The sequence below is a fragment of the Tarenaya hassleriana genome, unplaced genomic scaffold (assembly GCF_000463585.1).
Source record: "Tarenaya hassleriana unplaced genomic scaffold, ASM46358v1 Cleome106, whole genome shotgun sequence".
Classification (NCBI taxonomy): Eukaryota; Viridiplantae; Streptophyta; class Magnoliopsida; order Brassicales; family Cleomaceae; genus Tarenaya; species Tarenaya hassleriana.
This window is the reverse complement of record NW_010960850.1, coordinates 113,757-128,002: the sequence shown is the minus strand read 5'-3', so window position 1 is coordinate 128,002 and position 14,246 is coordinate 113,757. Positions and strand designations below refer to the sequence as shown.

Below are 14,246 nucleotides of genomic sequence, written 5' to 3'. Positions count from 1 at the left end.
ATAAGGAGGAAAGGTTTTCGGACAAACCGAAAGCTGGCTCGGACACACCGAAGCCCTTCGTCGGACACACCAACGGGGATAACGGTTTGGAGATTACAACTCAACAAACACAGCAAGCTTAAGCTCGAAAATGGCAATAGATTTCTTAGGTCATGAGTTCTGAAAACTTACAAGGATAAATAGTAATCTCAAACATTTCCAACAGCTCTTAGCATTCAAAGCTAGATAAGCATGCAAGCTAGGTAATTAATGCTCTCTTAAGTACACAATATAGCTGTTGGAAAATGACATAATCTAATGTGTTTCTTCAGCAAAATCATGGACCGAAATCTTCACTAAGTGGCGTGTATGGGCTCCTCCAAGATGGGCTGGGCTCATGTCCTTGGAATGAAGTTCGTCCAGCATGTCGGAGACGAACAAGGTGATGCGTTCGCGAAGGGCACGCGCTTTGGCTCGAGTAAGGGGTGGATCGGGCCTGTGGTTTGGGCGTGTATGCCTTGGCCTTGGCTCAACTAGAAGTTCCCCATCACTATTGAAGATATGCTCGGCATTAGGCAGCTCCTTGCGTTCCAAGCTATCCCGCTCCCGCTCCGTGCACTCCAAGCTATCTTGCTCCCGTTCCGTGCGTTCCAACTTTTTGTCCGTGCGTCCGGTCTCCATGTCCTCATCAAGAGGTACCTTATCTCCACTTTCTTGCAGGGTCTAAAGGAAGATACTCGAGTCCTCATTCGAGTTGCCTGTGGAGGAAGCCTCAATGAGAAGTCTTTTGACTTCATCGAACAACAAATCACTAAGATGGCTAACGAGTGTGCTCCTTCCCACGAATTCGTCAGAAATATTGGTTTTAAGGACAACCGTGCAGGTAAGGAAAGTCCATCTGAAATACATGCTTTATGTGCAGAGCTGGCCAAACTTAGAATGCAGGTAGAAAACGTCCATCAAATCACTGATCTGGATGCATCACGAGACGAGTACGTGCATGAAGATGTCAGCTACGTCGCCAACAATCCGTACCCGAACACATACAATCCGGGTTGGAGGAATCATCCAAATTTCTCATACAAGAACTCCTCCAACGCTCTAAATGCACAACACAACAATTTCGGTGGTTCATCTATCCCGGGCTCCTCTCAAGGAAATCAATCTCAACCCCGAAATGCCTACCAGCATCAGAACCCAGCCCCTCAACACTACCGAGCTCCCCGTCAGCCTCCATCTCAAACTTCGGTCTGCCTCCATCTCAAACTTCGGCCTGACCCTGACATCAAATCTATGCTTGCACAACTTATGCAGGGTCAAGAAGCCATTTGCACCGAGATGTGAGAACATCAGCAGAAGACCGACGCCCAACTCAAGCTAGTTGATAACCAGATAGCGCAACTCGCTGCCTCTGTCCCTTCGCGACCTCAGAGATCACTTCCCGGGAACCCGGAAGCAAACCCCCGAGAGCACTGTAACGTTGTATCCTTGCGCAGTGGCAAAGAGCTCGCTAACCCTATCATCACATCTACGGAAAAAGGTCAGTGCTCTAACTCTGTTCCTACATCTTTTCCTGACCCCATAGCGGCTGAAAAATCGACAAAGATCTCGGGTGCTGAAGAACGCGACGACATTCCACCGCCACCACGTCCGCCTTCGGTTCCTTTCCCTCAACGACTCAAGAAAACTAAAGAAGACACCCAATTTGTTCGATTTGCTGACATGGTGCGTAAGTTGGAAATCACTATGCCATTTCACGAGGTTATCACTCAGATGCCATCCTATGCCAAATTCCTGAAGGACATTCTCACAAAGAAGTGCGTCATCGAGAAGGAAACCATCACGCTTAATCCCAAATGCAGCGCCATTCTTCAGCACGATCTACCACCGAAGATGTCGGATCCAGGTAGCTTCTCGATTCCTTGTAAATTGGGAAATGTTTCTATAGATCGTGCTCTTTGTGATTTAGGTGCAGTGTAAATCTCCTACCACTCTCCATCTACAAGAAACTCAACGTGGGAGAACTCAAACCGACTCACATGGCTCTTCAACTAGCTGATCGTTCTGTCAAATATCCTCTGGGTATTCTCGAGGACGTCCCGCTGAAAGTCGGCGATTACTACGTACCGGTCGATTTCGTTGTGCTTGACATGGACGAAGACTCCAAAATCCCGATTATTCTAGGGCGGCCGTTCTTAAACACTGCAGATGTCATTGTCCACGTTCGTGTCGGCCGACTGACACCCAAGATCGGTGACGAAACGGTGAAATTCACGCTCGAACAGAATTTCAAGCAACCATCTACAGTGGACTCTATATGTTATATCGACTTGATGGATGCTTTAGCCGATGAGGTACTCTTTGAATTTCGTGATTTGATGCCCTATCTATTGCTCTTTTTGCTGAACAGGGTTGCAGTACCTTTACGGAGCCTCAAATTCACGCGTACACGTCATTCCTAGACGGTTTAGACAGAATGCCAGGCAATACGGCATTGTCGAATACAAACACAGACCGTGTCGATATTCTGCCGAAAAACATCGAACGTGACACGCCCGTGTTTGACACCAACTCAGACCGTGTTTCATGCAACACGGTCGTGTCGTCATTCGACACGAACCGTGTCAATTGTCTGAGTAAATGTGCGAAAACAGACACGACCGTGCATCATTTCGGGCCAGCCCGTGCACAACTCGACATGGCCGTGTCGAGTATGAACTCGGACCGTGTCGATTCTCGGACTCATTTCCAGCCTGTTCCTCTGTTCGAATCTTTGCCCGTCTTCGCCGCCAAATCAACCTCCATGAATCATCTACCTGACTGGGATCCTGTAGTCGCTCCGAAGCTCGAGCTAAAACCCTTGCCCATAGGACTCAGGTATACATTTCTCGGTCTCGATTCCACTTATCCTGTTATTGTCAATGCTGCCTTGGATGATCTACAGCTCGAGCGTCTCCTCACCACATTGCGAGACTACCGAAAAGCCATCGGGTACACTCTAGATGATATCAAAGGTCTCAACCCTTCATTGTGCATGCATCGAATTCATCTGGAGGACGATTCCAAATCATCCATCAAACATCAACACAGACTCAATCCATCGATGAAGGAAGTCGTCAAGAAAGAGGTACTAAAACTTTTGGATGCAGGTATCATTTACCCTATATTCGACAGCCCTTGGGTAAGTCCGGTTCAAGTCGTCCTAAAGAAAGGCGGTATGACAGTGATAAAAAATGACAAAAATGAGCTGATTCCGACAAGAACAGTGACGGGCTGGCGTATGTGCATCGATTACAGGAAGCTAAATGCGAACACTCGCAAAGATCATTTCCCTTTACCTTTCATTGATCAAATGCTTAAACGTCTTGCTCTTCATTCCTATTTTTGTTTTCTTGACGGCTACTCGGGATTCTTTCAAATCCCTATTCACCCTAATGATCAGGAGAAGACAACTTTCACTTGCCTCTACGGGACCTTCGCTTATCGGCGTATGCCATTTGGGCTTTGCAAGCTGATACACGCCCTAGGAGTGTGAGAGCCGTGGCGATCGAGATAGAGCAGCAACGACGGGAGATCACTGGCCGAAGGGGGCACTTATATTACGAGATATATCAATCTTATCAAATCCGAAAAATATATATTTAGAAATATTTATTATTTTATTTAGTTTATTTATTCCATGTAAGACTCTCATCTATTTATATGTTATTCTGATTATGAATAAAGAAATCATTCCGCAAATTTCTACACTATGGACTAACCAATCGGTCGGTCTCGGACGAACCAAGTCAGAAACGTCGGACGAACCAACGGGACTCGGACGAACCGAGTTGCTCGGAAAAACCATGACTTGGGCGGACCAAGTGAGACACTCGACACCAAGGTGGAGGAAAACAAAGTTAAAACTCAATTCTGCCAAAAAAATCTGATTACAAAGGAAAGCGTTCTCATACTTAAACAAAAATCTAACAACTAATGCATTAAATACATCTTAACATGCAAGGCTAGAGTTTAATGCAAGTAGTTGACTTCTAATATAGCTGTTGGAGATTGCTTGCTGCAGAAGAAGCTTCCCTTGAGTTAGCTTGGCTCCGAAGCAACGATGTCTCCGCACACAAGAATGTTACGGGTTGAGGCTGTGTCGTCCGGGAATGAGCACGCGCGTCCGAGTGCGAGTTCGCTTATGGCACGGGAGACAAACGTGTTGAATTGTTGTCGCATAACCCGTGTCTTGGATCGAGTCACGGGCGGATCCAAGCGAACCGAAATTGTGGACTTCGGTTTACGGGCGGCATCATTCTTCGGTTCTTCGGACTCCTTGTTTAGCTCCTTGCTCCACAGCTCCGCGTCATGTCCATGCTCCTCATCCGAAGCTGCTCCAAGCTCTACGTCCGATGTTCCTCCAAGCTCCACGTCCGATGTGATGTCCTCATCATTTCCTCCCTCTTGAAAAGATTTCGTCCTCGAAATGTTTGTACCTGCGTCAAAAGGGCATAGATCAGCCACGTTAAAGGAATCGGAAACATTATACTCATCGGGCAGCTCAAGACGATAGGCGTTATCGTTAATTTTCTCACTAATCCGAAATGGCCCATCGCCTCTAGGGGATAACTTGGACTTGCGTTTATCCGGGAAACGCTCGGGTCGAAAGTGTAGCCAAACCCAGTCACCCTCCTTGAATGTCATCGTCTTCCGGCCCTTGTTGGCATGCTTTGCGTAAGACTCGGTTCGCTTAGCAATATTATCGCGGACGCGTTGATGCAACTGCTTAACGAACTCGGCCTTTTTCTCTCCATCGAGATTGAGAATCTCGTGGTCGGGTAGGGCAATGAGATCAAGCGGTGTAATCGGATTAAATCCGTACACGATCTCAAACGGGGAGTGCTTAGATGCCGAATGTATCGCTCGGTTATAAGCGAACTCAATATGAGGTATGCACTCAACCCAATTCCCTAATGTCTTCCCGATGGTGGCCCGCAAAAGAGTGGATAACGTCCAATTGACCACCTCGGTCTGTCCATCCGTTTGCGGATGACAAGTCGTCGAAACGACGAGTTTCGTGCCAATCTTTTTCCAAAGTGTCCGCCAAAAATGGCTGAGGAATTTCGAATCCCAATCCGACACTATAGTCCTCGGTATGCCGTGAAGACGGACTCTCTCGAAAGAATAGATTGGCGATGTTTTTAGCATCGTCCGTCTTGGCACATGGCACGAAATGAGCCATCTTTGAAAACCGATCAACAATGACAAAGATAGAATCCTTGTGTTGGATCTTGGGTAGTCCAAGAACGAAGTCCATGGATATGTCGACCCAAGGCTGCGTAGGGATCGGTAGTGGCATGTACAGTCCGTGAGGCTGCACCTTCGATTTTGCTCGATGGCATTCGACGCATTTGGCGCAAAACCTCCGTACATCTCGCTTAAGATGTGGCCAAAAGAAATGCTCTTGTACAGTGGCCAACGTCTTGTCTACTCCGAAGTGACCAGCGAGAGCTCCTCCATGAGCTTCTCGAAGTATGACATCCCGTAAAGATCCTTGAGGGATACATAGACGTCTATCTCGGAACAGATACCCATCGTGCAAGTAATAGGGACCGAAGCCACCTTTCTTACATTCTTCTACGAGGGTTCCGAAGTCACGGTCGTCCTCATACCGTGCTTTCACGTGCTCAAAGCCGAACAATCTCGTCTCCATGACCGAGATCAATGTGTGCCGGCGAGACAAAGCATCGGCCACGATATTCTCCTTTCCTTTCTTGTACTTGATAATGTACGGGAATGTTTCAATAAACTCTAACCACTTAGCGTGCCGACGCTTAAGAGTGGTTTGGCCCTTGAGATGCTTTAGCGTCTCATGATCCGAATGCACTACGAATTCCTTGGCCAACAAGTAATGTAGCCAAGTCTCTAGAGCTCGTACAAGTGCATATAGCTCCTTGTCATAAGTTGGGTAATTGAGCGCAGCCCCGCTTAGATTTTCACTAAAGGAAGCTACGGGTTTCTTTTCTTGCATAAGGACGGGTCCTATGCCAATCCTGGATGCGTCGCACTCGACCTCAAATGTCTTGTCAAAGTTTGGGAGAACCAAGACGGGAGCATGTGTAAGGCTGTCCTTGAGCGCAGCAAAGGCGCGCTCTTGTGTATCTCCCCACTCGAAGGGTACGTCCTTCTTGATGACCGCAGTAAGGGGAGCGGCTATGCTACTAAAGTCCCGCACGAAACGACGGTAAAAGCTAGCTAAGCCGTGGAAACTACGCACGTGTCCAACAGTGGTAGGGGTCGGCCATTCCGTTATGGCTTTGATCTTTTCCTCATCGACCCTAAGCCCACGAGAACTAACCACGAAGCCTAGGAAGACAATCTCGTTGGTGCAGAACGAGCATTTCTTCAAATTGGCGTAAAGGCTCTCTTTCCGCAAAGTGTTTAGGACTCGTTCCAAGTGAGTCACGTGGTCCTCCTCGGTTCGACTGTATACGAGGATGTCGTCAAAGTACACGACCACGAATTTTCCAATGAAGGCTCTCAAAATGTGATTCATGAGCCTCATGAAGGTACTCGGGGCGTTAGTGAGCCCGAAAGGCATCACAAGCCACTCATAGAGTCCTTGTTTCGTCTTGTAGGCGGTTTTCCATTCGTCGCCTTCTTTCATTCGGACTTGATGATAGCCACTTTTCAATTCGATCTTTGAGAAGATCGTGGCTCCACTAAGCTCGTCGAGCATATCATCAAGGCGGGAAATTGGATGGCGATACTTGATCGTGATGTTGTTTATTGCACCGCAGTCTACGCACATCTGCCATGTCCCGTCTTTCTTCGGTACTAGAAGTACCGGAACAGCGCATGGACTCAAACTCTCACTAATGTACCTCTTATCCATCAGCTCTCGAACCTGCTTCTCGAGCTCTTTTGTTTCCTTGGGGTTCATACGGTAGGCTGGGCGGTTAGGTAGCGCGCACCGGGTACTAAATCGATTTGGTGTTCAATACCGCGGATAGGAGGGAGTCCGGCGGGGATATCCTCGGGAAAAACATCCCGGAACTGATCAAGAAGCCGTGATATGGCTGGACTCTCGTGAGAGGGATCAGTTCGGAGTGTGATTTGGTCTTTAAAGACCATCAAAATCACCGAAGGAGAGTCTTGTCTCAACGCCTTCTCGACTTGACTCGTTCGTAGGTAGAAGTTTCCTTTCTTTACCTCAGTTTCTTTAGCGAGTCGCATCTGCATCTCATGAACTTGAGATGGCGTGAGGGGTGCCAACACAACCTTCTTCTTGTTGTGTATGAGTGAGTATTGGTTGGCCCGACCATCGTGCTTAACCTCACGATCGAATTGCCATGGCCGCCCTAGAAGCACATGTCCCGCTTGCATGGGAACGACGTCACACACGACCTCATCGTGGTATCGTCCTATGCTAAAGGGAATATTGACCCGCTCATTGACCCTTATCTCCCCTTGGTTGTTCAACCATTGAAGCTTATAGGGGTGTGGGTGCTTTTCGGGCGTTAGACCGAGTTTTTTCACCATGTAGGCGCTCGCCACATTAGTGCATGACCCGCTGTCTATGATCAGCCCGCAAACTTTTCCAAGGACGGTGCACCGAGTATGGAATATCGTCTCTCGCTGTGCAGTCTCGTCCGGATCAACCATAGCGCTAAGAACTCGTCGGGTTACCAAGAGTTCGCCGCTATCGGGATACTCGATTTCCTCTTCGAGATCTCTCGCGTCCTCTTCGTCTAACGACTCGTATTCTCCCTTCTCTGTGATAACCATTACTCAGGAGTTAGGACAGTCACGAGCCATGTGTCCCCTACCTCGGCACTTATAGCATACTATCTCTCTAGCCCCGAGTATCGGGAGGTGTGTCATGAACGCTCTTAGGTTGTGACACTTCGGAAGGCTTTCCTTTGTCTCGGAAGACACGAACGCCTCGGCTCTCGGACATTTCTTTTCGGGGCGGGGCCGAAGGTTTAGGTGAGGGGGAGGACGGGCTAGGCGTAGGCTTGAGTTTGCTAAGCCGTGTTTGCTTACGCAGATTCTGTTTTTCTACTTGCACGGCAAGGTGTAGCAACTCATGAAGGTCGCGGTAAAGATGGCGCTAGACTTTCCGAGCAATGCGCTCGTTAAGTCCGTCGAGAAACTGGGCCATCACCGCTTCCTCATCCTCTTCTAGTTCCAACCGACTCCTTAGGTGCTCAAATTCCTCAAAGAATTCCTCTACCGACTTAGCACCTTGCGCTATTCGCCTATATCGGCGTTGGAGTTCTCGATGGAAGTGAGGGGGAACATAACGCTTACGCATGAGGGCTTTCATTTCCGGCCACGTTCCGATCGGCTCTATGTGAGCGCATCGTCTCTCACTAACCTCACGATCCCACCATGCTAACGCACTCTCGGCTAGTTGAGCAGCCGCGTAGTGGACCTTCCGACGGTCCGAATAAGAGTAACATTCGAAAATGTTATCCATGCGACGCTCCCAATCTAAGTAGGCCTCGGGATCTACTTTTCCTATGAACAAAGGAGGCTTGAGCTTAAGATCAGCCCCTTGTCCCCTAGGTTGCCGGTATTCACGTTCTTCTTCTTCCTCGGCAACATCAGCCCACCTATGTGGTCTAGCCCTAGGGCGAGGGTTATCCCTACGCCTTGGTGCCTCACTAGAGTCCGACCCAACATGAATCCTCTCACGTGCTCTATGGGGTCTAAGCGGTGGATCATCGTATTCTGACTCCTCGTCCGATACTCGAGCCCGCGGCCTATAGCCTCTTCGCCTTGGAGGGTGATCCCGATGGGGAATCTCCTCAACTACCCTCTCTCTCGGCCTAGGGACTCTACGTCTATGGTTCCTTTCGACGTCGGTCGCCTCCACAACGACTCTCGGTCTACGTTGCTGTCCTATGTCGCTCTCATCATCGCTTAGCGACTCAGGGTGCGAGCTCTATGGGGTGTAGGACGATCTAGGGGTTCTCTACGGTTGGGTTCAGGTTGTGCAGGGGGCCTATTCTCCTCTAGACGTGCTAATCTGTCCATGATCTGCTGTATCGATCTAAATAGAGCACCGTTACTAGACTCTATGTTGGCTCCCTCGGTAGAAACCTCGTGCGCACTCATTTCGCTCAACTCTCTTGCAAACAGCAACCAACACGCAACGTGCAACAATTACTTGTACTACAGATCCTAAACGTACCAAGAATAAAATATACGTGCCGCTCTAACTCAAACACGATCAGACAAAACGAAACGTGCAATGTCACTCAACAAGGTCGGGGTTCGAGCAATCGTTCAAGCAAACGAACGTGCGAAACTGTCCTAATACGAACATAACTAAATAGTTTTGTACTCAAGGCTATCAATCACGCAAATAGACAGCAATATACGAGCAGTGCCGACGTGTTTTGAACAGGGATTTACACACAACAATCAAATGCTCGGAAGCAACCGCCTTGCGATGGTGCACGCGACCGTTGAATCAAACATCACCCAATCTGTTTGAGTTCCGAAAGGTTTAAGTCCGTTTTCTGGGCAAGGAACACAAATAAATGTAGACGTGCAGGGGCGGGATAGAATCTGAAACGAAACAGAGTCCAAAATCGCTATCAAGGAAAGATGTCACCGAGAGCTTTCCAAGGCCGACGTTGGAGGCGTTGTGCAGCAGCGTTCGTGCGATCTTCGGGGGAGTTTCGAACTGCCAAAACAACACGTAATCAGCCCTTAAAGAATTCAAAACGTTGCTGTGCAATCTGGTACAGAAATCGCAGATGGAAGTTGAAGGGTTTGAAAGAAATCGATTAACAACGAAAGTGATAGAGAAGGAACGATCTCACCCGGGGTTTCGAACGTCCGTTGGAGCGAACAGCTCTGATACCAAAAATGATACACGCCCTAGGAGTGTGAGACCCGTGGTGATCGAGATAGAGTAGCAACGACGGGAGATCACTGGCCGAAGGGGGCACTCATTATTTTATTTAGTTTATTTATTCCATGTAAGACTCTCATCTATTTATATGTTATTCTGATTATGAATAAAGAAATCATTCCGCAAATTTCTACACTATGGACTAACCAATCGGTCGGTCTCGGACAAACCAAGACAGAAACGTCGGACGAACCAACGGGACTCGGACGAACCGAGTTGCTCGGACAAACCGTGACTTGGACGGACCAAGTGAGACACTCGACACCAAGGTGGAGGAAAGCAAAGTTTAAAACTCAATTTTTGCCAAAAGAAATCTGATTACAAAGGAAAGTGTTCTCATACTTAACAAAAATCTAACAACTAATGCATTAAATACATCTTAACATGCAAGGCTAGAGTTTAATGCAAGTAGTTGACTTCTAATATAGCTGTTGGAGATTGCTTGCTGCAAAAGAAGCTTCCCTTGAGTTAGCTTGGCTCCGAAGCAACGATGTCTCCACACACAAGAATGTTACGGGTTGAGGCTGCGTCGTCTAGGAATGAGCACGCGCGTCCGAGTGTGAGTTCGCTTATGGCATGGGAGACAAACGTGTTGAATTGTTGTCGCATAACCCGTGTCTTGGATCGAGTGACGGGCGGATCCAAGCGAACCGGAATTGTGGACTTCGGTTTACGGGCGCCGTCATTCTTCAGTTCTTCGGACTCCTTGTTTAACTCCTTGCTCCGCAGCTCCGCGTCATGTCCATGCTCCTCATTCGAAGCTGCTCCAAGCTCTACGTCCGATGTTCCTCCAAGCTCCACGTCCGATGTGATGTCCTCATCAAACGCCCCTCCTACTTTTCAACGATGCATGATGGCGATCTTCTCTGACATTGTTGAAGATTCGATGGAAGTGTTCATGGATGATTTCTCTGTCCATGGAACTTCCTTCGATGTTTGTCTGACTAATCTGCGTAAAGTTCTGGATAGATGTTTGCAGGCCAATCTAGTGCTCAATTGGGAGAAGTGCCACTTCATGGTACAGGAAGGCATCGTCCTCGGACACAAGATCTCCGACAAAGGCATCGAGGTTGATAGGGCAAAAATCGAGGTGATTGAGAAATTACCGCCCCCGCACAATGTTAAAGTCATCCGCAGTTTCTTTGGTCACGCCGGTTTCTATCATCGCTTCATCAAGGATTTCTCCAAAATCACCAAACCCCTCACCGATCTCCTCTGTAAGGATGTGCCTTTTGTTTTCACTAATGATTGCCTTGCAACTTTTGAAACGCTCAAAAAGGCGTTGATTTCCCCGCCCATCATTCAACCGCCAGATTGGGATCTACCTTTCGAAATTATGTGTGACGCCAGCGATTATGCAGTAGGAATCGTACTTGGACAACGCCGAAATAAAGTTCTTCATGCGATCTACTATGCCAGCAGAACTTTGGATGATGCTCAGGTAAACTACAGTACGACTGAGAAAGAACTGCTTGATGTTGTCTTTGCATTTGAAAAATTCAGGTCCTACCTTGTCGGTTCCAAAGTCATAGTCTACACCGATCACGCCGCCCTGCGATACTTCCTCTCCAAGAAGGATGCTAAATCGCGCCTCATCCGTTGGATATTGTTTCTTCAAGAGTTCGACCTTGAGATCCGGGACAAGAAAGGAGCCGAGAACGGAGTAGCTGATCACCTGTCACGCCTTGAACTTCCCGAGCAACTTCCCATTGATGACAATCTTCGCGATGAGCACGTCTTCGCCATCTCTACTCTTCCAGAGGCCCCGTGGTATGCTGATTACGTCAATTACCTGGTAAGTACAATTCTTCCACCAAATCTAAGTTACAATGCCAGGAAGAAATTTCTCCACGATGTCAGGAACTATTTCTGGGACGATCCTTTCCTCTTCAAGAGAGGAATCGACGGTCTATTCCACCGTTGCATTCCTGAAGGTGAGATTTTCAGTGTACCACTTTGCGACATCAAAACTGCAGCAAAAATCCTTCAGGCCGGTTTCTATTGGCCTACAGGTTTGTTTCTTCATATGACGCTTGCCAGCGTACGGATAATATATCTCGTCGTCATGAAATGCCCCAACAATATATTCTTGAGGTAGAACCATTTGATGTCTGGGGCATAGATTTTATGGGACCTTTCCCCTCTTCTTGCGGAAATTTGTACATTATGGTTGCAGTTGACTACGTGACCAAATGGGTGGAAGTCCTGGCAAGTCCTACGAACGACAACAAGACCGTGGTGCGCATGCTCAAACGCACGATCTTCCCACGATTCGATGTTCCCTGTGTCCTCATCAGCGATGGGGGATCGCACTTCATCAATCGCACGATCAAAGCACTCCTGCACAAATACGGTGTCAAACACAAGATTACAACGCCTTATCACCATCAGACCAGTGGAATAGTAGAAGTTTCAAACCGCGAGATCAAGTCCATACTCGAGAAGACGGTATCCAGATCCCGAAAAGATTGGGCCCTCAAGCTCGATGATGCCGTTTGGGCGTATCGCACGACATTCAAAAACCCCCATCGGGATGACACTGTTCCAACTCGTCTACGGCAAGGCGTGCAATCTCCCCGTGGAATTGGAGCACAAAGCTTACTGGGCCATCAAGCAGTTGAACTACGACCTCAAATCTGCAGCCGAGAAACGAGTTCTCTCGCTCCATCATCTTGAGGAAATCCGCCTTGACGTGTATGAAAACGCAAAAATCTACAAAGAGTGGACGAAGAAATGGCACTACAAGCATATCCTCCAGCGTAACTTCCAGGTAAACGATCTTGTCCTTTTGTTTAACTCACGATTGCGACTTTTTCCAGGAAAGTTGAAATCGCGGTGGTTTGGTCCGTTCAAGATCAAATCCGTATCACCAAGTGGTGCGATCGAACTATGGGATCATTCCGGAGGTTCATTCAAAACTAACGCTCAACGCCTGAAGCTCTACAACCCTCTTTTCCATCGGACACGAGAGGAGCCATCGCCCTCTCCGATTCCGCAGAGTCGTGAATCCTTGTCGGGTCCAGCTAACGACCTAAAACAAGCGCTTGTCGGGAGGCAACCCGACCCCGTATCCTTATTATATATTAGTTTTATTTTATCTTTCTTTTCTTTTTATTCTCTCGTGGTCCAATTCTGGCTATTTCAGGGCTCACGGGTCACGGGACTTTTTATCTCTCAATTTTGGCCGAAATTCAGCACGACTCGACCGTGTCCATTTGCGTTAGATTTTCAAAGAAATTTTGCACGGTCCGTGTTGCTTTTAACACGGTCGTGCTTGATTTGGAGATATTTCAACAGACAATCTGCACAGCCTGTGTTGAATTAAACACGGTCGTGTTCGTTTTCACGACCTTTTGACAGAGAATTCACACGAACCGTGTTCTACTTCAACACGGCCGTGTTCAACTCATTTGACGCACCGACACGGACCGTGCTCGATCTGCACGGACAGTGTCATCACTTTTTTCACCTTTTTATTCCATTTTCGCAGGACTCGGCCGTGTCATCCCCTTTTTCGCCTTCCCCTCGCCGCCGCCACCGTGTCCCGCCGCTGCCGCCTTCCCCATCACCGCTGTCGCCGCACTTTAATCTCAAGCCCGGAATCCCTTTCGGCTCTTCTCCACTTCGTCAATCGCCGATGCCACCGTGTTCCGCTGCCACTACGACCGCCGCAGTCTCCCCTAGCCGCCGCCTCGCTCTCCCCTCACCGTCGCCTCGCCGCCGTCGTCTCCCCATCTCTTCCGCCCTCACTCCGACTATGGCTGAGCGAGGCCGGATCTTAAGGACGTTAAATCGTTCGACCCTCGCCTGTTCCTCGAACATAGTCCTGAGATGCTCGATCATCTCGAAGGCATCAGTTCCTTCGAGTTGTTTCTGCAACTCAGCCGACATTGATCCGAGCATCAGGCAGGTCACGTCCAGGTTGTCATTGATGTGTTTATGGTAAGCATCTCTGACAGCCCTGGGCGCATTGGCCGCTGGTTCATCCTCAGGAACGGCTTCTTCCAGCACGTAGAGCTTCCGCTCATGCCTGAGAACAATTCTCAGGTTGCGGTACCAGTCGAGAAAGTTTCCACCAGTGAGTTGCGGTACCATGCGAGAAAGTTTCCACCAGTGAGTCTCTCCCGATCCAGAATGGATCGGATGGAGAGATTAGCCAGATTACCTGCAGCAGTCATATTCTACAGAAAAAGACAAACAAACAGACTAAAAAACATGCAAGTCGCTAAGTACACATGCTAACACAGATAATAGATGCAATATGACAAGCTCCCACTAAGAAAAACACCCTCAATGAGTTTCTAAGTGAGCTAGGATCCATATTTCACATGTTTTTGAGTCAGCTAGGGCATGACGC

The 14,246-nt window shown here is 48.3% G+C and overlaps 1 protein-coding gene across 1 annotated transcript; it reads left to right on the top strand.

The window, feature by feature from the left end:
• Positions 1 to 540: 540 nt before the first annotated feature.
• On the top strand, positions 541 to 13,477 carry LOC104805009. Its single transcript, XM_019201482.1, is given in 9 exon segments — positions 541 to 1,319; positions 1,476 to 1,874; positions 1,949 to 2,333; positions 2,390 to 2,525; positions 2,634 to 3,487; positions 10,713 to 11,837; positions 12,281 to 12,406; positions 12,408 to 12,795; positions 13,380 to 13,477. Coding segments are annotated over 9 exon segments (4,290 nt in total).
• Positions 13,478 to 14,246: the final 769 nt, after the last annotated feature.